The following is a 25197-nucleotide window of genomic DNA, read 5'->3' as shown; positions in this document are numbered from 1 at the left end:
GTATTGGAACACCCTCCCTACTCACCTGATCTGGCCCCCAATGACTTCTTTCTTGACCCAAAGAAAAAGGAAATATTGAAAGGAAGACATTTGGATGACATTCAGGACATCAAGGGTAATACGATGACAGCTCTGATGGCCATTCCAGAAAGAGTTCCAAAATTGCTTTGAAGGGTGGACTAGGCACTGGCATCGGTGCATAGCTTCCCAAGGGGAGTCCTTCAAAGGTGACCGTAGTGATATTCAGCACTGAGGTATGTAGCACTTTTTCTAGGGTGAGTTCGCAAACTTAATTGTCAGACCTCATTTCATTTACATACTGCACATACATAAAAATAGATGAAAAGAAGTATCTTTGGAGCTGAGGATGGAAATTATTTTCCCTGGGATCTCTTGTACTTTTAAATGGTATGCATACTGATGAAAAACTCTCCACAATTTCCACCCACCTATGGACATGTATGGATGTGGAAAACAAACAAACAAACAAACAAAAAACTATGACCTAATAAAGTACTAATGTACCATGGATAAAAAATGAGATGTTGAGGGTTTACAAAAAAGTGCAGCGGTCAAAAAAATCATTCACTACAAAAAGTGGTCAAGAGGGTTTTTAAATCATGCCTTTCCTTTTGCTTCATTATTAATAACCCAAGAACTCAAATATTTGGAGTCGTGGGAACATAAAACCAGTAAATGTATTTTGAAAATAGAAACTATCTCACTGTTTGCCTTTTGCTTACCAAATAGGATTAAACATTATCAAATACCCTTTCTGGGAGGACATGAAGTAATTTTATGGAATTTAAAAGGCAATGGTAATCAAGTAAGGAAAAAGGATGTGCCGCCATGCATCGCTCTCAACTAATAAACTGATTCTACAGATGGTGCTTGCTGCCATTAGCATGGGATGAGGTCAGTGTTACAAAAAGAACAAATACCAGCTCATTATATGTTCATTATTGTATTAACTTAGTTTCAAATAGTTTATATGGGTGTTATTACAATCTGAAATCTCTTCTGTTATTAGAATTTTAAATTCCTTTAGAATATAGGAAAAGTAATATTTCTCTGGATCAGGGACTAGCCAAATACAGCCCACAGGACAAATCCAGCTCATCACCTATTTTTTGTAAAGAAAGTTGTATCAGAACCCAGCCCTGTCCACATACACACACACACACACACACACACACACACACACACACACCAGAGATGCCACAAAAATGTACACAAGTGGACACTTTGGTCAGCGTTGCTCAAGCAGTAGTTCGCCATCATCAGAAGTGTCTAGATAGTGCTCGCTTCGGCAGCACATATACTAAAATTAGAAGTGTCTGGATACTGATGGGAACCACTCTGAGCACCTCTTGTCATTGCAGAAGTCAAACGTGACTTGTATTCATCTTTTGTTATTGGTATATTATTGAGTATTACAATTTCAATACATTTTCCTTTCTTAAAATGTGTATACAGTTTTGGGCACCAGATATATATATATAAATATATATATATATTTATATATATATATCTGGCTGCTTTCACCCTATAATGGTGGAGGTTTCGTGGTTGTAGAAGAGACTGTATGGCCCATAAAGCCTAAATTATCTACCTGGTCCTTTACAGACTGATGCAGTAGGCATTATTTATCCTTACTGTCTCCGTGGCACAATAAATACCAGATACGTAAAATTTCAATGTCTAGTATGTTATTTTCCTGAATGTAATTAATGGGATTTACATTGAGTTTTGGTAGATTGTCTCTACAAATATGGCTGCCAAAGAGTCCTCCCCTTGCTGTGTTGCATTCTGCTCTCTCCATTAAGACAGAGTGTTTTCTCTCCCCTTGAATCTGGTGGGGAGGAGTCACCCTGTGACTTGCTTTAACAGCAGAAGGTGGCAGAAGATCCCTGGCAACTCTGCTTTGCTCTTGGTGCCTTGACTCACCACGTGGAAAGTCTGTCTCCCCTGCTGGAGGGAGAGGCCCCGCCAGTCCCCAGAAATGGCAGGCACCCCAGCTGTGGTGAAGCTATCTTGGACGTCCCTGCCCCAGCTGAGCTCTCAGCTGAGCTCCCAGCTAAATGCAGCCACAGAAGTGGCCCCAAGCAACACCACAAGCTGAATTGCCTAGCTCAATCTCGGCAACCGACAGGGCAGTGAGACAAAATCGTTGTTTTAAACCACCAAGCTTTGTCATTACACAGCAATAAATGAACTCAACTTAAGGTTTTGGGATTCCATTTAGTATTTCAAAACTTTAAGATATTTAAAAATAACTTTAAAACAAGCCAACTCCATAATCTTTTATATCTTAAAAGCAAGAAATGCCACTGTGTTCAGACAGCAGTGTGAGCATTATGGATGAAAAACACCTCTCCTAAACTACAGGTAAGATGTGGAAGTGAAATCATCTGGCACCAGCAGTAAGACACAAAATATAAACTAAACTCTGGAAAGATTTGTTTTTTTCAAATCCACCGTCTCAGAGTCAGGGGTTTCAGAATCTCATCTTTGAAGAAAGCATTTTTTCCCATTCTACTTGTCTTATCACCCAGAAAATAAGTCAGGAGAAAGAAAGACTTCAAGGAAACCAAAAAAATAGTTGTTGAATTTAAGTCTGCTGATGAGAAGCGACTTGTAATTGACAAGTGATAAAAGGATCAAAGTTGATAATTACTCCCACAAAAAAAGAAAACGGATAAGAAGAGGAAGGCAGTGAGAGGAGAAACTGATCCGGACATGAAAATAAAAGTCCCTTTGGAGTCACAGAACCTTGGAGCAGGGGGATTAGATTTCCCATGGCGTGTAGAGAAGTGGGCTCAGGGAAATTTAAGTTAAATCTCAAAGAACAAAGTGACTTCAACTACCCATTGAAAGGCAGATGCTTCAAAGAGGTGATGTGGAGAAAAAAACTAGTAGCAGTGGTAGGCTGGTGGATGCAGATTTTTCCTTCTTTTTAATTGTGCTTTTATGTGTCTGTGCCTTTTTTTTTTTTTTTTAAGGAGGGCACAGCTCACAGTAGCCCATGCGGGGATCAAATTGGCAACCATGGTGCTATTAGCACCACACTCTAACCAACTGGGCTAACTGGCCAACTAATATAACTGGCCAACTAACTGGCCTTTTAGTTTTTAACTTGGTTTTATTTTGGGAGCTGAAAATATTAGTATCGTGTGATTTTTTTTTAAAATGGGGATTGGTTGGTTTAATAATATTACTACTGATAATAATAGTTAATAATTATCTCAACATTTTTAGAAAATGATTTTTTAAGTCGGATGAAGAAAATAAAGCAGAAAAAATATAGAAAACAAACATATAGCATTATTTATACATGTAAGAGCAAATTTCTTGAAACAAAACATAAAAAAGATCACCTTTGACAAATATAATCAATAAAAAAAGAGGAAAATGCCTCTTAAATAAATTAGGAGTCTTAAAATGGACCTAACAACAGCAACTGAAAAATAACTCGGAAACTAAAAAATAGGCAGGCACGATTGTAATATATTTGAAAAGCGAGATCAGTTTGGCCAATTTCATCTGTAAAGGACCAGATGGCTTGGTGGGCCACATAATCTCTTGTCACAACCACTCAATCTCCACCAACATTTGGGAACCACTGAATTCCAGAGTTAAATGTAAAAATCGGTAAAAGACAATGCTTAATTAATTAACAACTGAATGGGAGAGAGCTTTCTAGAAGCATTTTCACACATAACCAGTGAGAAGGTAAATCATAATAATTCGTCTGGAAAGCAAGTTGGCAGATGTACCAAGAACCCTAAAGATGTTTATAGAACATGTTGATACCTGTGGAGGACGGAGCGCTGCTGCTTGGCCCAGGGCTTTAGAGAAGGGGCCTTCGGAGCTAAGGCTCTGGCTTTTGAGGAATGGGGCGCGTCCCAGGAGGCCGCTTCTGGAAGTGCCGAAGCCCCCGTAGGCTATAAGCAGCTGCCGCCGCCAGGGCGAGGTGCCGTTGCATCCAGGACAGGAAAAGCAAGCCAGTCAGGATGAAGCCCCTTCTCGTTTCCTCTGGCTTTTCCCTCCAGCGCCGTCTACTGGCAGAGACAGGAAGCAAGCCGGCAGAGGAAAAATGTGTGCAGAGTCCCATTTTCAGAAAAACACAACAGCAGAGAGCCGTGCATTTGGAGCTGCCAGATAATCACTGAAAAACTGGGAACACCTTGAAATTCCTTTATAAAATGTCCCTCAAGTGTGCAAAATATGCTGGATATTTCCAAAACCAGTCTTGATTCCAAAAATCTTAAAGGATAGAACTGAAAAACTAGCATCAGATGTTCCTTTTAGAGTGATTTCTGGGAGATAGAAGTTTACTTCACTATTATTATAATTTTATTACTCATTTTAATCATGGTTTTGTGATCGGTCAGGTTTGGAAGTTTTGAGAAGGATGTAGTTGTCCAATAGTTTTATCTCTCCTCATTTGTCTATGCAAAATGCATGGTAAGAGTGTTACTTCTACTAACCAGCAATTCTTATTGAATTTTAAGAATTCAATATTGAGTTTTAAGAATTTTAAACTAAGAGCAGCTGCATTACAGAGCATCTATAATGTAACCCGACATAAATCGCAAACCCTCAGGCAGCTCTCAAGTATGCTTTTACACATTGAAAACAATAGGGTGATGATGACATTAGCCTATTACGATCAGCTGGTCTGGACCGAACCTAAAGGACACAATTTCTTAAGAACATTTATTATGGGGACAGGCTTCCTGTGTACTCGTTCACTTTTGACAGGGGATGTAGAGAATTTAAGAACGTTTAGCTACTTACTGCTTAGGCAACAAGAGTGATCTTCTCCTGTTACAGAGAGAATATTGTTTGACCTAACCTTGACCATACCATCGTATGTTTACTGTGTCACGTCTTGGTAAAACGCAGGTGTTTTTTTTTTTTTTAAATAGATTTTATTGGGGAATATTGGTGAACAGTGTGTTTCTCCAGGGCCCATCAGCTCCAAGTCATTGTCCTTCAATCTACCCGTGGAGGGCGCAGCTCAGCTCCAAGTCCAGTCGCCATTTTCAATCTTAGTTGCAGGGGATACAGGGAATTAACCAGCAACCTTGTTGTTGAGAGCTCACACTCTAACCAACTGAACCATCTGGCCGCCCAAAACGCAGGTTTTTAAACTTGACCTCTCAGTTGAGAAAATCAGAACTGGTTTGCCTTATTGAATAATAAACTCGAGACCCCTCAGAAATTATCTAATGTGTAGTGGGGTGCGTCTGCCCCATTCAACACAATATTTGTAATATTCCTTGGATGGCCAATCTCAACATCTTTCCATAATGTCATTAATAGTTGCCCTGGAAACCAATTAGTGAGCCAAACAGCAGGCCATCACGTTTACCCTGCTTTTTATCACTGTAAACTCATTTTTCGTTTCTAATTTCTATGAGACCACCAAATAATTATTTCCAATACTGCATAAAAACACTGGGGAGAGGGGGTGATGTGAGATGAGGTAACATGGAGAATGTTTCAAAATGATTTCAAGTTTTCATCCAGGTTTTTTCTTTTAGCTCCGTGTTATAAATCTGTCCCATAAGATGACTGCCCTGAAACTGAACACCCAGGAACTCTTACAAAGCAAGGTCCCTGTCTAATGGGATAACTTTAGATTCTAGAAAATGTGAAAAGGCATGTGTCTGACCATCCAGCAGTTCTGGGTGGATGACCTAGAGAAAGACTGGCATTTGGAATCAAGGAACTACATATAAGTGGTGTTTTGTAACACTTTAGTAAAAGGGGAACTCAGAAGCAATCTGACTACCCAACACTAGAAAAGGAATTAATACACAGTATTATATCCATGTGATAGGCTCTTATAGGGCAGTTAAAAGGGTTAAACTAAATGTGTGAATGTGTAAAAACAGAATGATGTAGTTATATGTTTATGTACATATGTATATACTATGTATCCATGTATCTGTATATGTGTAAATATGCATCTATATATGTCAAAAACATGGAGTACAAGAGGAAAAAGTTCCATGTGTACAATATGAGTCCACACTGCAAAATCAGGGTAGTATTGCCTTTGGGAGAAGGGCAGGGGATAGAGATCCAGGTAATGGTAAAAGAAATTTTAGCCAAATCCAAAATGCTTTATTTGTAAAACAGTGGCCGGAAACAAATATTACAAAATAAGAACAGTTGTCAATTTTGTGGTGAAAACGTATTTTATGTTCTCCTTTCTTGTCTTCTGCACACTTTAAATTTCTTACAAAATGAAATTCAGATTGCACTAGCTACAAGATCTCAAAGACGCGTTGCCGTCTCTGTCCATTTTCTTTCCTGTTATCTGAGCAGTAGTAGGAGCAGGTATGTTTCTCTTGGTTAGCTAATGGCTCATGTTCATGCCAGAATTTCAGCAATTTCAGCCAAGACAATGAAGTATGAGCTGTTCCATAGTGTGCAAAACATACACACCACAAAGCTACACTGCAATGTTCTCTATTCCTGCATAACAAACCACGGCAAAACTCAGTGGCTTAAAACAATGAGCATTTATTATTGATCAATGATATGTGAGTCAACCGGGTGGTTCTGTGGACCTGAGCTAGGTTTGGCAGATTTGGGTTGGCTTGTCTACATCTGTAGTGGGCTGGTAGGTAGGCTGGGGGTTGGCTGGTCTAAAATGGTTTCACTCACATGTTGGGCAGTCAGCTGGTTGTTGTCTGGGCAATGAGAATAACTAGGCACTCTTATCATCCAGCAGGTTTGTCCGGATTTGTTCACATATCAGCAAGATTCCAAGGAAGAGAAGGGAAGTGAATCATTTCTGCCATATTTTCTCGGCCAAAGCGAGTACCGAAGCCATACTACTCAGGGTTTCGTACATAGAAAAGCAGCTCCCTTGATGTGATCTATTGAAAGTCAGCCCTCAACACAAGGGAAAAGAAAAAAAATCCAGACCAAACTCAAGGGGAAGAAAAACATTAGTACCTCTTGATAGGAGAAACTGTAAATTCACATTTCAAAGGTTAGGGACAGAGACATGGCGTGTGTGCATGTGTAAAGATTTAGAAACACTTTTCAATCTGTCTACCACACCATGGCTTCTTATGGACAACCAAATTAACAAAAGGTTTCAATGCTATGACTAGTTAAGCTTTATGTGCTACAGAATATAAAAGATGAACTATCATATTTAAAAAGAAAATCTTACTAAGTTTCCCTTCCAATAGTGTTTTTGGTTTTCAGACTTTATGTACTGCCCCAAAACACTTGAATAGCCTTCATCTGCTGACACTAACAGGTGTGTTTCTATACAGCTCAGAATGCATCTCACCCAAAATTATTTTCTGGATAATAATGGGCAACTATAATAATAAAGGCTGACGACCTGAAATTGTCTCCAAAGTCACCTTTACAATAGTGAAGATTGAGCAGTAAATAGAACCTGCAGGCTGCTATAATTTACCTTGTGCCAAAGCAGATCTTCAGAATGACTTATTAAATCATTCCACTGAAGGTTGTAAATCTCAGTGAGAATAGTACAAATCAATAGGAAAACACAGTCGAGCACTTTACTACCTATGGTTTTTCATGACCTTCTGGAAGGATGAAGATTGATGTTGCAAAGAAATGCTAAAACATAAAGGCTTATAAAGATGAACTGCTCATGATTTGCATTATTCTTAATTCATGTTTTTGTTTTTTTGCTGTCACTAATCTCTGTTTAACTTTTTTGCTTATGATAATATCGGTATATACTTTTTCCTTATGTCCTGCCATTCAGAAGAATTTGGAAGTCAAAGAAGTTTGAAGATCTGTCAACTCCATGTTTGCTCATGAAGGAAATTATATGAAGGCACAACAGTGGATTTTCTCAGCTTCTGGTGAAGCATGAGCTCAGTGGCCTGAGAAAAGGAACCTTACTTAGCCGGCCAGCCCTGGGCAGTGATACACAAAAGAAGCCATGCTGGAGTATTTTAAGTTCTCAAAAATGGGTTTTCATGGTGCATTTTTCTTGCGTTTTACAGAGCCAGTACCTAGATCTCCCTGTTTTAAATGAGATATAATTTACATACCATAAGATTAATCTTAAAAGTGTACAATTCAGTGGTTTTTAGTATAAGATTCTGATACAGAAGTTATAGATATATTATTTTCAATACACATTTAAATGACTTAAAAGGAAGACATTAACACAATGAATATGGTACTTAACATCAAGGTTTGGCAGTTCAGGAAAGTAAGAATTTAAAAATTGACAAAAGGAAGATAATGTACAATTTTTGTAAGGATGTTCCAGACATTTAAATCATATTTTTAACTGATGAATTATTTGAAAAATTATTAATATACAATAAAGAAATATTTCAACAGTTATTTAAATCAACTTAAGCTGCGAATAATCAGCTTAAGAGAAGTTGTGATTAAGAAATGCCTTTGGGGGAATATAATTTTTCATTACTAGAAAATAAATGAATTGTAAACTCAAGGTATGTAACTATACAAATGTTCTAAGAGACAGTTTACATTCATTTCATTGAAGGCATTTAACAAGTAGATGCTTACAAGAGAAGCTTTCTTTCCCAGGCCATGAATAATCACTGACTACACTTTTTCCACTATCAGAGCACACTGCAGGTGCACCCGGGTTAAATAGGCATTGCATGAACCAAATGGAGCAGAAACCTAGCATGAACACCAGTGCTACTCCAGGAGAGAAACCCCAAACCCGCGTCACTTACAACCAAGTGCACAAAGGTGACGTCTACTCTGATTTAGCAGTTCTGCTTCCCCCGGGTCAGTGTATGCAGAAGTTTCTTTGATGGAACCATTTACAAATTTTTAAAAAACTCCCTGTAGCCCTTGTTGTTCATGACCAGTGATCCTTGGAAGTTAAGGTCAACTGATGTGAGCTCCAAGAAAAGGCAGGTGCCATATTCAAGGCTTGTATGGTACTGGTATCCCTTCAATTGACACGGAACTTTCTAAAGCATCTTGGGCGAGATGAGATGGGGAGGTGTGTGAGAGACTAAAATGAGGACTACAGGGTGACTGGAGAGACCGTAAACTGGTCACCATGGAGAAGGATAAATGCAATAGCCAGCCAGAGTGTGGCAATAAGACAGCAAAGAGTTGCACCAACTTCCAGGAACCACCTTCCAGTCAAGCCGCCCAGTGAGACAAAATCAAAGAAAGAAAGGAAAAGAAAAGGCCTTAACAATAAAAGCACAAAGGTAAAATAAAATAAAACAAAGTTATGAGTCAAGAGGTTACCTTACTGTTCCTTTGTAATACCGAAAGAAGACAAAGCCAGAGTGAAAACACTCTCCTGGTTCTTTCCAACAAGACAGGCTCTGCTTTATTTAGATCACCAAAAATAACGTTTTACAGAATGGGAACCATAACATTACACAACAAAGTATAGCAGTAAAATCTCAAACAAGTCAGGCAACGCTTTTTTTAGATCACCAAAAATAAGGTTTTACAGAAAAGGAACTGTAACAAGCAAATGTATAGCTGCAAATTTTCTTTTGCCATCAATATCAATTCCCTCTAAAATATTTTGGGACTACTTTGCAGTTTCCAAGCAAAACTAAGATTTGTTGGACAGAGTTGCTCAGTCTCATCATAAGAACGAAAACAGTTTGCAAAACAACTTTGCTTAGTGCTAACAAATAACTAAGAAATGTGGGTATTGCTACCAACTCCAGTGTCTACTGAAACAACCTCGCCTCTGCACACTGCCATGATCGCTTCACTGGGGCCACAGCTGCTCTCTTCCCGCTGTCACACATGACGTGTACAGTGGTTAGGCTCAGACGTTGGAGGCCGTTCAGGCACCAAGGAAGTACTCCTTAACAGAAATAACTACAGTATGTAAGCAACTCAGATAAACGGGCCTGCCTCTGCCAGAGGCCCTGGGGTGGGCATCATGTCTGCTCTCTCTGTAAAGAAGGCCCGCCATCTCCCCAGTTCTCCACTGGGAACCCAGAGCGCAAAGCTAGACAGAGAAGCTATTCTTCCAGAACCACCAAAACTTTAATAAATCGCCCTGGGGTTCTTAGTGCTGTAATGTGCCTCACAGGCAGCGACATAGGCAGACTCTGGGAAGAAGTCGTCATGGTATTCTGCTAAAAACCTGGAAAAGAAAATAGCTGGATGATCACCACAGTAAGGACTAAACACCACAAGCAAAATCTTAACTTCCAACCATGCTAAATTTTCACTCTTTTTCAGTATGAGGAAGAAAAAATGGATTTCATTGGAATCCTTTCACTAACAAGTGTACAAATAGAAAGAGAACCTAAAGCCCGCTAGGTGGCAGTCTTGGTTATATAAACGCTTCTGGGCAGAAAAGGCCTCAGTGACTATTTCTATATTTTCCTGTTTTAAAAACAAACTATAAAAAATGAGTTATAAACTCAACAAATGTCACTTGAGAAATTCACTATGCTTATAGTGGCTAAGTCACACCAAAATTGAATGGTATAACTAGGAAAGGGCATTTTGTATCCTAATTTGCCACACCAAAAGGTGTTCCCGTTCTAGCTCACAGTACCAAAACACATACAAGACTGACTTATGTCTGACAATGAATGTTAACGTGTGGCCATTCAAGAGTCTGCAATACACACATGCCACCTTGATGCTGAAGCGTCAAAAATTTCACGGTGGAGGGCTGAAACATTCTCACATGGGTCATATTAACCAGTAAGCTAGTTAATTAGCTTCATGTCTGTTTCCCTGGCCTCTGCCCATCTGTCCAAATTCCTAAAAATTTAAGGATAAACCTTACAATACCTTCTTCAGTAAAAACCGAGTTAAAATTCATTCGAGAGTGAACTTGTTCTTCTTAGATCGCACCCTTTTTTTGGTGATTACTGAGTCCACTGATTCTCTGGTTGATGTCTTCGGATACATTTTCAAAACCAATTACTGTATTTGTTTGTAAATTTTTCTAAGTTACTTCTTAAAACCCTATTCTATTTTGTATTGGGCATACTTCAAAATTAGCAGGCTTTCCTATGCTAACTCGCAGCTACAGCCACCTCTTCATATTTTATTGGCATTATTTGATTTTGGATTATAAAATTTTTATGCCAAATAGAGTTGTGGATTTGTTTGAGGGAGAGGCTGGAAGGGAAGAGGGATTTTTATTGTTTCTAATAAAATGTTATAAAGCCTAATTCCACTCACACTTTTTTCAAAATGCCTGCATGAAAGTATCTTTGAAAAACTCCATGACTGATTTGTCTGGCTGGAGTGCTCACCGCTCTGTGGGAGATCCTACTTGATTAGCGCTTACAGGTGGAGGTCTGACTATAAGGGCGCCCCCTTAAAGAGAAGGAAGAAACAAACCCAGGTAAGTAGGACAAGCTGGGTGAGCCAGGGTGACGACTAGCCTTGAACGCCAAGGAGAGGAAGTGATCTGTAGACATCTGGGTGGAAGAGAGCTGGGCCAGGCATAAAGGACGCCGGGGCCACGGCACGGTGGTGGTAGCGGGGGCGGTGGGGAGCTCAGGGCAAATGATCCTATGATGTAATAAAATGACTGGCTCTGTCAGGTTAAAGAAATAATACCTTTCTCTGAATTCACACTGTCAACACAGACTACTGGTCATTTATCTTAGCTCTGAAGTAAACACCAATACCCAACTTGTAAATGTTAATATTTAAGTTACTTTATGTACGTGCAACAAAGAGTCTAATACTTAAGGTACTCCTGAATAAAACATAAAATTAACTTATCAACCTCAATCACTTCTACTGTAGAAAGTTAACTTTCTTTTCACGAGGTTATCCAACTGGATTCTTCTAGAGACACAAAAATTTTTATCCATATAACGAATACCCTTGACTCAAAAACCAGATGGAAAAAAGAAATAGCCCCAAACCCCCTATGTTACAATTACAGTTAGAATCAACCACACTTAGGTAATACTGCTACTATTTAAAATATCACAGAGCTAGCTTCCACATCTGCAAAAGAGAAATTCAGAAAAGTCACACATAAGGCAGTAAAGTTGTTGACAAAGTAATAGAAATACCTCAGAAAGAGATCAAAGTGCTTCAGTAAAGCCTTCAGATTCTTCTCAGAAAAGGACATCTTTCCAAGGATTTCTGGAAGTTTCACTACATTAAAAAGAAACGCAAAACCATTTATAATCGGCAGAATCCGGCAATGAGTAAGACACTCAGGGATCGTCTGGGTCTCTGTTTGTCCTTATTTGAATTGAAATTAACATTTACATCATCAAACAAAACTAAAACCTTTTCCTGAAGACAAAGACAAAGTAGTAGTACAAATATTACAAATAATTTTTATGAAATTTAAGATTCATTTTTTTATTTACAAATTGTATTGTTATTTATAATAAAACAGTGTTAAATGCTCTTTACAACACCACAGCAACATAAGGAAATACAAAATGAAAGGGTGCGGGCATTGTTTTAGATATGGCAGTTGGGAAAGCCTCACAGACCTGAATAAAATAGAAGCGTGAGCCAAGAAACCTGTGCAAAGAGCATTCCAGATGGTGAAAGTAGGGGGGCTGGTTAGGTCAGTTGAGCGTGGCTGATAACACCAATCCCGACATGGGCCACTGTGAGCTGTGCTCTAACATTCATTTTTTTTGAAGTCACCTTTCAGTGATTTTTCTCAGATCCCCAAATTACCACAAGATGTATATAAGCTAACAAGAGTGTTAAAACCAAAGCAATAAACACACACACACACAACACACACACACACAAAAAAAAAAGAACACAAGGAGCAGGATTTCTTACCAAACAATCGCAGCAAGTGTTGTGCCCCGTAAATGTAAGAGGGTGGAGGCGGCTGGTCGCCTGGTGGGTAACTGTCGGGTACAAGCTTCCAGGAGAGGACCTGCAAAAAGCACGAACGGACTGCTTTATTATATCTTAACACTCCATTACCAACAGATCTCAACACTTGGCATTCCGGAAGAAATACATGTGCTTTGACATCTTCAGGCCAGCAGGCAGATGCACCAGTCAAGTGTCACATTCTCACCCCCAAGCTCCCGGTCATCCCTCTGGCACTGCAGGAGTTACTCCACAGCTGGACCAGAAAAAGGGGGAAAACAGTGACAACAAACCACTGTGGAAGTTCTAAAGCCACCCTCTGATTCCCATGAAGCTCTTTGTCAGCATGATCCCAGGATACAGGAATATAATGTATCATGTTGAAGAGGATCAAGCTACAAAACGATTAAGTTCAAGAAGACACTTGCAAAAAAGTAAATACATAGTATAAATGTAATTATGCAGACACATAGGAAAAAATACCAAGAAGTGTACACCAAAATGTTAACGTTCATTTCTTAGTGGTGGAATTATTATTTAGGGGGCATGAGAAAAATGTATTATTTTTCAAATAGATCATACATTAGCATATATATTAATTTTCTATAATTTTGAAAAACATTTTTGCTTTTTAAATCAATCACAGGAGGATCCACCTTTCTTGGCAACAGAGAGACACTTCTAATCACCTAAAAATTCTAACAGTAAATTGTATGTAGAGGGAAAAAATGCCTCTATCAAAATAAACACAAGGTGGGGGGAAGACTTAAAATTAGATTAAGGAAATATCTGATTTCCTAATTTTCAACAGCTACTACCTATTAATGGACTGTGACTGTTTTGGTCATTTTGCCCCTTTTCCCTTCTTGGAAAGCCTTGATGTATTAGAGAATGAAGCAGTAAAAAGTAACCCAGACGTAATATATGTAAAGTGTTTATGGTGCCTAGTTCATAGAAAGTAGTTCATAAATGTTTGCTATCATTATTCTTCTTTAGCTGAAGACTTGCATTTTCTGTATGGTCATCTGGAACTTGAAAAAACCCAAATGCTTTTACTTTTTTTACATAACTCCCTAGACTTTGTGGTGTAATTAAGATTTGCCAGGTGTTTTTAACTTTGGCGGTGGCATGGACGTTTTATTTCTTTGGTTGAGTTAGTGAACAGATGTTGAATACTTACTTTCCCATCATCAAAGTATACTTTAATTTCATAAAATCATTAAAAAGGAACATAAGCACATTAATTCCCTTGAAAGAAAAAAAACAAAAAAATCCTTTCTAAGCCTTTCCTCACTGTGATGATAATGTGTATATACATGTGAATAAATCATCACTAAAATATATTAAAAAACATTTCTGACCAACTATAGTATATTGTCTGGATTGCTTTTATATATTTATAAAATAAAATAACTGCAATTTAATAGAAAAAATAATAACCCAGCGATGTTTTGAGCAATATTAGTACTGTTTCGAGATTCCCTAATTCCTGCTACGTTATATTCACTTTGGAAATTTAATAGTTTGACCCATTGAATCAAATGAAAATAGACTTCAGCCCTGGTAACTGATTTCTTTTCCTTCACTTTGAATTTTAGAACTGCGGGTGGAGTTTTGGGCTTTGTTAAAATAAAAGCTGAATTTCAAAACTCTGACAAGCTTCTGTAGAAATGCTTCAGTTAACTATAGAACTATTTTCCTGAGTTGCTGCTTTACCTTTTGGGATCTGTGAAGTTTAATCTGGAAACAGTAAGGTCAAAGGAAACTCTCTACAAGATAAAGCAGGATGCCAAAACAACTCCAGAAAGGCCAATGTAGCCACTTTAACAAAATGAAATCACAGAAGCTCACACGTACTCCCATGGTTTTGTGTGACTCCATGCCAAAGGTCTTAGTTTCAGCCCCTGCCTCACTGACCCCACTGCTGTGCTGCAGAATGCCGTTTTTAGCATCTTCATACCAGCCCCCGGCAACTAACCCCGTGGTGAACATACAGAAACTTGCCATCATTGGAGGCATGAAGCGCATGTGTCCAGAAGCTGGTCATTTAGCTAGTTAGCAAGGCAGTCTACCTCACTCACTCAATTCTGCATCTCAATGCAGGGTAGCATCTCCTATATACATTAAGGGGAAAAACAACAGGTTTCTAGTGGAGGGATTCTCAACTAGGGCGTGCACGAGAGCCACCTGTGGTCTTAACAAGAAACGTGTGCACCCAAACCCTCCTGATGCAGTGGGGCAGCAAACAGCATCGGGACGAGAGTCTCAAAGGATGTGGATGCAGAGTCCTGGTTAAAACACACACACTCATAAAGGTGGGGATGCATGCACTAGGTCTCGTGAGTCATTGGGAGAGCCTGCTGAAGTTCAACCATTTACTAGAAAGCCTATTTTTTCACTAGAGCTTGCAGCTGTATCTATAACCACTAGATGGCGGGCTCACGCCACTGACCAAAGTGGGAATGGTCCTACCTGAATATTTAGATGTTTTAAAAGAAACATCATTCCCTTTAAATATTAGGTTGGTGCAAAAGTAATTGCGGTTTTTGCAACTATTTTTAAACTTTTAGACTGCAATTCCTTTTACACCAACCTAATAACAACACCAGCAGGACCTTCTTGTCTGAAAACTTGTACTAGAAAATTCCTAACTTTTCCTCAACATTATTGTAAAACAAGTTGGATTTTCCAGCTTCTCTATCATGGGTCAGCCAACTATAGCCCTTGGGCCAAATCCAGTCAGACCCCCTTGTGCTAAAAAACGGTTGTTATAAATGTATAATATTTCATGGCATGTGAAAATCATATGAAATTCAATTGCCAGTCTGCATATATGAAATTGGACAGAGCCATGTCCATTCATTTACGAACTGTCCACACCAATTTCATGCTTTAACAGCAGAGCTGGGTAGTCTAGAAAGAGACCGTATGGTGTGCAACCCTGAAAATATTTACAATCTGACCCTTGACAGAAAAAGTTTGCTGACCGTCATCAAATGTTCTCTCTGCCTTGTAAAGTCATCTCCTCCTGTACACAGAAACAAGGAAATCCCACCTCCTAGGTGAGATTCACAGAATATCCCAGTGGACTAAGACATCTCCCGAACCCCTGAAACTGCCTACATCTGTTAACTGGCCTTAAAAATAAAGTTTTAAAATGAGAAGTGTCCCCATCTAGAAAATGGAAACCTGGTGGCAAGATAAGAATTTGAGGTCAAATGTCTGGCCTAATGATGACATTGAGCATGCTTTCAAAGGGATGGCTATAATTTTACTCTTAAGGATGGATTTCATATTTTGAAATGGTTGGAAAAATAGCGGAAAAAAAAAACCCCCACCAATGTCTCATAATACATGAAAGTTATCTGATATGACATTTGTGCCCATAAATAAAGTCTTCTCGGAACATAGCACGCTCATTCATAGTACCCGTGGATGCTTTGGGAGTTGGGTAGTCTTGATAGAGACTGTGTGGCCCGCAAAGCCTAAAATATTCACTCTCTGTCTCTGGCCTTCTGCAGAAGTGTTCCAACACCTATTCTACAAAATGCAAATACAGGAGGTCCTTAAATCACATCATTTCATTATAACGTCAATGCGATGCCCTAGGAACTTACCTTAATCTTGTTTGTATCAATTAGCCTGTGGGAAAACTGGTACACATCGTTTCTCTTAAAGTCGAAGAACCTACTGATGACTTTAAGTGAGGACTTACTGTACTCATATTTCAGTACTTAAGAGAGAAGATAAATGTAAGTGTAGAGTGGAATCCTAACAGTTTCCTCATTTTAGAAACCAACAACACAGTATCACACAGCGTATGAACCATTCTGTTAATGATTAAGAGCAGTGTACGGCTTCCAAGGAAACCCTGTCTCCTCCCACAGGACTTGAGCAACCACAAAAGGACCCACTGGGGATGAACAGCAGACACTTGCTCTTTACCTCATTTATTTCATTAGTTCTTCTGCCTTCAAAGCTGGCAAACACTGCACTCCCTTCCTTGCTAGGGGTCAGAGGAACAGGGGAGGATGATCTGCTATGCACAGGTGTCTCTGCAAAAGGAAAAGATGTTAACTATTCCCTTATAAATCACACAGCCATGAATTAAAGACCACTGGAAGACTGTTACACACAGCAGAGAAGTTATTAGTCTTTAACAATAAGACTCTCCTATTATAAGACAGTACCTAGAATATTATTAGGCCTAAAAAAAAAAGAAAAAGGAATCAAGTACTGATAGAAGCTACAAGATGAACCTGGAAAACATTGTGCGCAGTGAAAGCCACAGATCAAAGGCCACATATGGCATGATTCCACCGATATGCACTCATGCCCAGAAGCGGCAAATCCAGAGGGGCAGGAAGTAATTAGTGGTTACTTAGTATGGCAGATCAGGACTGGGCAGGGAGGGAATGGGGAGTGATTGCTAAGGACTCGTGAGACAGAGCTAACTAAAGCAGTAGGCGCCAAGCATCCAACTCCAGAGCTGAAGGTGTAGTGGCGCCCCCTCCCAGCCAGCTGCTCACAGGCTAGGGAAAACACCTCCTAAGCCTCAGTCAGGGCCAAAGCCCTGGGTCCAATTCCTGCAGGCCAGTGGGCAAATCTGGCTGTGACTGTGTGCTCTAGGCCCATTGCTGGCTGGATTCCTCTCAGGAACGCAGTGCCTGGCCCAGACCAAGCAAAACTGAATGGCCTCCGGGATCCAGGAATGGACCTACTCTTTTCCAGGTGCAGGAACAGCTTGGGCATGCTGGCAGATGTGTCCTGCTGCCGGCGCTTGGGCTGAGGCGAGGCACTGCTCTCAGACAGCCTGTCGCAGTTGGCAGAGTGGCGCGTGGACCGCCTCAGAGACTGCAAGGCTTCTGGCTCAGCTTTGCGCCTTTTGGGGGTGGCCGGTTCACCTGAGGTTGGCTGACTCTCCGTGGACTGCGGGGTGGATGGATTCAACAAAGGTGGGCTTGGCGAGAGCTCCTCCTGGTTCCTACAAAAGAAGAGGGAAGAGTGTCACAAATACCCAGCTGACAGAATCTCTGCAAAATCTGGAGGGGTTCTTAAATGTCCTCCTTCAGAAAGAATAGAAAACATTTTGAAGTCCACTCCTGGAGGCTATAAACATTTACTTCCAAACATACCAAAACAAAGATTTTCTTAAAAAGTAACATATAAAATCATTTTAACTCTCTCAATAACTGTGAGGCCTGCTGGTATTAGAGATTGTGATGCCCCTTTTATATGTGTCTAAGAGAAGGTTCTCCATTGGGAAGGATTTTGCCCTCCCAGGGGAACACAGACACTGTCTGGAGACACTTTGGGTTGTCACAATTGAGAATGTTCTACCAGCATCTAGTGGGTGAAGCCTAGAGATGCTACTTAACATCCTACAGTGCACAGGACGGGTCCCACAGCAAAGAACGATAAGGTTCAAAACATCAATAGGGCCAAAGTTGAGAAACCCTGGTCTCGAGAATGCCACATTCTCTCACCACATTACTGGCAGGACTGGAAAAGCCTCAAACACGTGGAAACAGTTCAACCTGGACACTGGGAACCTGGAAGTTCGGAGTAGGGCATGGGGAAATCAACACAGGTCCCCAAGGAGCTGTACAGGCCTGTCACCTGGGGGTGAACCCAACAGGAAAGGAAGGCAGGCTGAGAAGAGATGGTCATGAGGCAGACAGAGAACCAGGAGCCAGGAAGGAAGGGAGAAGGGGATGGAAGGGAAAGGTGGCTTATGCAGAGCACAGAGGCAGAAGCAAGAGGCTCAGAAGGCATCTCCCCAAGTCCCACAACCAGCAAGGGAGCTGAATTCAAACCCACATCTACCCTTCTCCAGCAGTGTTCTCTTCACCCCAGTGTCTTTGGAAAGACAGGGACAGCTGCTCAAAGTCCAACCAAGTGCTCTACACTGGAATCTCCACTTGGTAAACTCTTTCCGAGCCATTTGAAAATGAGTGATGACTTAGTTTCCCCAGGAAAAATGAAAACCACCACTCTTCAATCTTCTCCCTCCTCCAAACATGCTGGCCGCACAGCATCAGACAGAAATCTTCAAAAACAGATTCAACTATCTGATTGCTGATATCTGATGGGTGAACTGCAGGCTAACTTACCTGTTAGTGCTTGTGGCACTTTCCTTAATCGGAAGAAAAAATTTGGACGAAGTCACCTTTTTATACTGAACTTGTTCATATGGATAGAGCAAAACCAGTGGGAGAGTGTAATCAAAGGTTATCCTTAATCCATCCACCATTTCCTTACAAAGGTCAACGCTGGAAGGATTAAAAAGAAGAGGTTAGAGACGCAATAAAGTAACAGAACTTCCCCGAATACCACAGTGAGGTAGTATGTTTTCCATAACGCAGAGTTTTAAACATTCCGTATTTAACACCTACAAGCATAAAGCATGAAATGAATTTGTAGATGTCAACAATAAAGAACTAAATGGGAACCCAGATCTAGAATATGAAGTGCAGCAAGTATGCTATGATTTGAACTAAGCACCCTGAAAACAAATGTAATGAGCGCGTTCGGTGCCCCACGAGTGCCCAAGCAGCCAGTGCTGCAGCTGGACAGACCCCAGTCGCTGGGAGCTGAACGGAGCGGACGCGATCAACTCCTAGCACCTGTCTGGACTTGAACAATCTACCTGTGACTCAACTTCAGCTGGGTCACACGCACCAAGGCACGCTATGAGGACGATTATAGTGATACCTCGGTTTTCAGTTTTTGAACGTTCCGGGAACACCGTTCAAGTTCTGAAACATTCAAAACCAGCCGACAGCTAGGCCTCAGGATCTTGCACTCAGCGGAAGCCACGTGACATGTTCGACTTCTGAGGCGTTTGAAAACCAAAGCATTACTTCCAGGTTTATGGCATTCATAAACCGAAATGTTCGTCAATGAAGACGTTAGAAAACTGAGGTACTATTGTATTCAGACTGTAATAAAGACGTGCTTGTAAACAAGCTTTGAAAACATTCTCACTGCCCATTTTGGTGTTCCTCAAAGAACAAGTTAAATCCCAAATATATCACTGAACAAACTAGTCTGGCGTTGCATCCAGACCAGATACCTATATAGTTATTGAACATTTCAAAAAAGGGACTGTATTTTGATATTAAACTGTGTATTAAGTGATGTATTAGATTAATTCATAATAACTTAAACAGAAACAGTGTTACCTGTCCTAAATAGAAGTCACTATTCTAATACACAAAGAGAGAACCACGAGATGCCAATCCCCCTTCTCCCACTCACTTCTTTTCTGCTGGGATATAATGCACATTCATGCTGGTATGTGACATAGCATGATGATGACGAGGCCTCTCATTGGCTGAAAAGGCTGCATTGATAGCAAAATGCTTCACGTAGGATTCCAAAATAGTTATGATGTTGGTCTGGCACGGAAGTTTCACTAACTGTTAATAAAAATATACACATCTGATGCAATCATCTCACTGTATAAACCATATATTCCAAGAAACAGCGGTCTGGTTCAAAATACTTTTTAAACTCAAAAACAAAGCCAATTCTGTTTTGAAGAGAATCTTTTAAATAAATGTGCTTTGAAGCTCTTCGATGTTTTTCTTCTACTGATCGCATTCCCATGTAGATTACAGTATTAATTTTTTAAATAAAAGCAAGCAGTGATCCATTAGAACCACCTGGGGAGCCTCTAAGACTATATCCACAGCCGGCCCCCATCACAGATCAATTTTGTCTTCCCCTCTGGGTTGAAACCCAGACAGCAGGACTTTGCAAAGCTCCCTAGAGGATTCTAAGGGGTAGCCAGGGCTGGGAAAGACTGCATACTTTAATCAGCAGCAGAGCACTACTGTCAGAGAAGTTTGAAACTTGACTCAGTATATAACCCAAAATATAAATTTCATTCCCCAAGCTTCTCAATTGTTTGAGTCTGTGATTACAAAATATGGCTAAATGAACGCTGTTACAAATCCATGTTTTATGTGTTCTCTCTGTATACCCGTTTCCTCCTGTTGATATAGTAACAATCGTCCTCAAGCTTCTTCTTCAGAACTTCAGGGATTTCTATAGTTATTATTCTCTCTTCCATCTCCCTTTTTGTGTGCAGCTCCAGTTCTTCCTTCTGCAATATCACAATTCCATATCCTTAAATTACTTAAAACAGTAGGAGAGTCTACATCCAAAGAAGGACTAACCCACAAGAGCCTATATGATACAAACCCCGTTAATTTTCGACATTTACACCAGTAATGATGCCACACGTTCTAATGGAAACTACATTAAAGGCCAAAAGTCAACTTGTCTTAGTGCACTAACAATACTGCAAATGCTTATTTTCTTTCTCCTCCATTTAAGTTTACCAGTAGGATTCACATTAACTTCGAAGGCAGGCAGAAAATGCCAAACTCTGATACACAAGATTTAAAATTCAGTCACCATCATAAAAATAAAGTTCACAACTTCAGTGAAAAGAGATAACTACGATTTGTGGAAATACTTTATGGGTATAAAGTCACCAAGAGGTTCACACGGTGACTATAAATAAGCGCTATTTTCCCTTAAATATGAAGTACAACTTCATAATGTTTGGTTAAAAAACGCCTTTTTACAAAATGATTCACAACTGGAGAATTTGACCGTATAATTTTACCACTACAATATGTACTGAAGACAGAGCTTTTACAATAAAAACTTTTTACCACTTCAGTCTTTTCTTCAATATCACTTTCTTCACTTATTGCTTCATCCTTTTCTTCACTGCTGTCATCAGAGGAAGTGCTTATTGCTACGTAAAACAAAAAATACGTAATGAGCTTAAAATGTTTCCCTGTCTATAACTTCAATGAATCTTCCCTCTCAATCCTGCAGCATAAAAAACTAGGTAACATTTCTAACATTTCTTTAAATCAGAGGAAATAAGTCAAGCCACTTACAGTTCTCATCATTTTCATCTTTTTCTTCAACAGGGAGGCTTTTCAAGACAGAGTCGACACCAGGCAACCTGCAGCGCTTCTTCTTTCTTCCTGTGCTTCTCCTGAAAAAACAAACAAAAACACAACTGAAACAAATTTTTTTTTTTTTTTTTTTTTGTGGTTAAATTATTTCATTCATACATATTTTACACATTTCTAGGGCTTACTTGGAAGGGGTCTGTGCAATTGAAAGTTTCCAAAGCTTAACTTTTTTAGCTTCATGGTAAATCTACCTCTGGCACCAGCCACCATTTTCTTGAGTGCTTAGAAAATATGGAAAGCTCAGCCCACCATACAAATTAATTGAAGATGACTTAGCATTTGGAGACTATTCTTTGAGAAAAGACTTTATCAAAGATTAGAGCTAATTCATGCTTAGGAACGAGGGTCCTACGGCAAGGTATAGATATTTCTCTTCAGATGTGAAACAAATTTTGATGTTGACTGATTTGGGTCTTGAGGTAACACCAAGACATAATAACAAAGATTCTTCAGTACCTGATAATTAAACTTTAGAACATAAATGGTAATCACCATTTCAGAATATCATACAATACCCTCTCTGGAAACACAGTAGTTATTTAGAATACAACAGAAACACTCTTTACTAACACACTTTCAATATGTAAAATTATTAAACCACATTGGTCATATTTTACTTTTATGTCATAAAAACTCTGAATACTAAGAGGAACTATATTGCATAACATTTTACGTCTTGATTTTTGTATTCTTACAGGCGAGCTACAGCTTTTCTTGCCAGTTTACGCTGTAATCTCCGATTTTCATCAGTATCATGGAGGACATGATCTTCAGCTGCCCATCTATCCCAGCTAATCAAACAAACAAAAAAGATGTAAAAAGTCAGTACTTTAGTTTGGTATGAAACAAATGCTAAAAGCACCTCACAGGTACAGTAACTGAACCAGAATATACATTTCTAAATACACATTTTAGAAAACTATTCAAATATTTTAAAATCACCAAAAGAAGCAAATAAACTGAAAAAGGAACTCATTTAGACAAAGAAGCAACTGGGGTTTCCAGAATTACCCACAGAGAACACAAATACAATCAACTTAAAAGTAATCATTATTCTGAAAAGGCAAGGTTTGATAAAAAGCAAAAACAGGAAATTAAGCTTTCCTACAAGTGTTTCTAAAATTTAACAAAGAAGTTTGCAATGTTCCTGTGCTGCACAGATGATCAATTTTCAGTTCAGTTTAACAAGTATACTCACCTTCTGTTCCAACCATTAAAATGGATCAGATATTCTGGGATCTTTCTGCCTTTTTCGTCTTTCCCAACAATAACATCGACGATCTGAAACCAGGAAATATTGTCCACAAATGACAGAACATACAGAATACTAGAAGCTAGATCAGGACAACTAGATCATAGATCTTTTTTTAAAAGAAAAGAAAGCATTCGCTCCTTTTTTAGACTGAGAGCTGCGTTGAAACATTTTCCCTTTCAATTCCATTTTATTCCTGAGTGGATGCCTCAAAATAGGAAACATCCCTCCAACCTCCCTGTGATTGGTCTCTGGAGTGTGAGAATGAAAGCAGCTTCTGAAGCCATTGGCCAGCGAATTTGTCCCTAAAGAAGAGTCCTGGCCAGACAAGAGAGCTGCAGCCCTGCGACCTCTGGGATTTGTAGTCTCCTCAGCTATGCTGTGTCCAGGGCCAGGATAGCTAGTAGGTTATGCCATTCCAATCAAGCGGTGTCCCCAGAGGGGACATCTGCGGCAAATGACAGGACGTGTCACCCTGGGAATACTCAAGGCGGGGAAGGAGATAGGAAAGCAAACAGAAAACAAGAGCTGCGGGGGCGGAGCCCAAAAGTAGAACACGCAGAGCCCGGGGTCCTTAGGAAGTGCCCCAATGGGTAGCGCTGCGCAGACGCACCTGGGACAGCCCCCACCCCCGGACTGCGATGCCCGCTCCCTCTCGCCATCCAGACCTGAGGAGCTGCAGACGTGATTCAGTCCCTCGCGAGCCCCCGAGACCTTAGGTGGACGGGCACGGGGCGCGACTCGGGGATTGAAAACATAAATGCTGCAAGGCCCTGAGGGAAGAAGGCACCGGGTCAACCTTGCCCTCGGGGCCTACGGGAGGGGTCGGGCCCAAACACGAATGGGGCCCCAGGGCAACGACGTCGCAAGTCGACGGGCAGCGCTCTGGCGCGACGGATTAGGACCTGGGTCAGTCGGTCAGGGCGTCGCACGAAAGCCCACGCGGCGCTGGACCGCGCAGGATGAAGAAAGATTAAACGCGAAGGCAGAGGCCTTTAGTGGGCGGCCTCCTGGACGCGCGGCCCTCTATGCCGTCGGATGCGCAAAACAACGGCGCGGCCGCAGCCTCGCGACACCGCTGGCGCGAGGCTTCGAACCGCGCGTGCGCCACCCCGCGCGCCGGGCGGAAGCGGAAGCGGAAGCGCCCCGCCCCTGCCTCCCCCGCGCGGCGCCCGCGAGCGCCCCCTGCTGTCCGCGCGGCGCCGTGCATGCCCAGGAGCCACAGGCAGGGAGCGCCCGGGCCCCGCCGCTCCCCCTGCTCCGCGCCGCCATCCGCACCCGCATCCACATCCCGTCCGGGGAACCCGGCCCGCGCCTCCTCCCTGTCCCTCCGCGGCGGCACCTTGGCATCGTATAGCACTCGCGCCTTGGTGGGGTCAGGCTCGAAGCACAGCACTTTCTCCCCTGAGTGGAATTTAAATTTCATGCCCTCGCTCGCGCTCATTTGCTCATCCTGGCGGAGGGCGAGGCTCCGGGGCGAGCGGAACGCGCGCGGTTGGGAGGGAGTGGGATGGGGGCGAGGAGGTGGTGCGCTGCGGCGGGGCTGGGAGGGAGGGAGGGAGGGAGCGGGGAATGGCGGAGGCTGTGGCCGTCCCTCCCTCGGTCCCGCCTCTGCCCGCCCAGCGCTGCTGCCGGACCTCAGAGCCGCCAGGCGCGCGCGTTCCCGTGTGAGCGCGTCCCCGCGAGTCCCCGCCGGGCCCGGGAAGGCTGCGAGAGGGGAGCGCCAGACGTGGCTAACGTCTTCCGGCAGAGCGGTCCCTCCCGCCCTGGTGGGAAAGGCGGCTGACGCGGGCTGTGCCCAAGGGGTCATCGCGCCCGGTGTCTGCTCTCCGGCCCGGGAGTGGGAGGCATATAGGGAGAGAGCCTGTCTAGGGTGGGCACTGAAGGTGGGCAGGCCAGCTGGTGGCTGCTCTCCAGGAGCTCCCTGGCCGCGCCGGCCACCTTACAAGAGCTGCGCGTCGCCGACTGTAGCTACGCGAGGACTACGAAGGGTTGGAGTCGGTTCTAGATGGGCAGTGGTCTTTGGCGGTGGTGGAAGAGTCAGTAAAGCACTGGGGCAAACCTGGGCAAGGACAAGCAGGTGGCAGGCCTGGAGCCCCCCAGTGACAGCGGTGAGCAGTGGGCGGTGAA

The 25197-nt window shown here is 41.6% G+C and overlaps 1 protein-coding gene across 6 annotated transcripts; it reads right to left on the bottom strand.

The window, feature by feature from the left end:
• Window positions 1-9320: 9320 nt before the first annotated feature.
• On the bottom strand, window positions 9321-24630 carry MSL3 (MSL complex subunit 3). 6 transcript variants are annotated; one of them, XM_019746304.3, is made up of 14 exons: window positions 24410-24630; window positions 23014-23096; window positions 22511-22606; window positions 21735-21835; window positions 21501-21586; window positions 20801-20923; window positions 20074-20234; window positions 18927-19085; window positions 17535-17797; window positions 16759-16868; window positions 12775-12874; window positions 12036-12120; window positions 11347-11520; window positions 9882-10126 (listed from the first exon to the last, which is right to left on the bottom strand). In XM_019746304.3, the coding sequence occupies exons 1-14, from the start codon at window positions 24509-24511 to the stop codon at window positions 10027-10029; spliced, it is 1743 nt and encodes a 580-aa protein (XP_019601863.2). In that variant the 5' UTR covers window positions 24512-24630; the 3' UTR covers window positions 9882-10026. The 6 variants fall into 6 exon arrangements, with proteins under 6 accessions (XP_019601862.1, XP_074179340.1, XP_074179339.1 ...); XM_088795320.1 differs by having other exon boundaries at window positions 24346-24551; XM_019746303.3 differs by lacking the exon at window positions 11347-11520 and having other exon boundaries at window positions 9321-10126; window positions 24410-24628.
• Between the last annotated feature and the right edge of the window lie 567 nt (window positions 24631-25197).

Source organism: Rhinolophus sinicus, chromosome 18 (genome assembly GCF_057876585.1).
Source record: "Rhinolophus sinicus isolate RSI-liver-muscle chromosome 18, RSI-T2T, whole genome shotgun sequence".
In the NCBI taxonomy this organism is placed as follows: domain Eukaryota; kingdom Metazoa; phylum Chordata; class Mammalia; order Chiroptera; family Rhinolophidae; genus Rhinolophus; species Rhinolophus sinicus.
Note: the sequence above shows the minus strand (reverse complement) of the source record. Positions and strands in the feature narration are given on the sequence as shown.

What these genes read in the sequence shown, in the direction of transcription:
- MSL3 (XM_019746304.3), bottom strand. Translation starts at nt 24,511, where the DNA reads ATGAGCGCGAGCGAGGGCATGAAATTTAAATTCCACTCAGGGGAGAAA. An exon ending in AGAAAAGCTGTAGCTCGCCT is followed by an intron (nt 21,836 to 22,510) that starts GTAAGAATACAA and finishes TTGTTTTTTCAG; the next exon opens with GAGAAGCACAGGAAGAAAGA. An exon ending in CACTTTGATCTCTTTCTGAG is followed by an intron (nt 11,521 to 12,035) that starts GTATTTCTATTA and finishes ATTACATCATAG; the next exon opens with GATCATTTGCCCTGAGCTCC.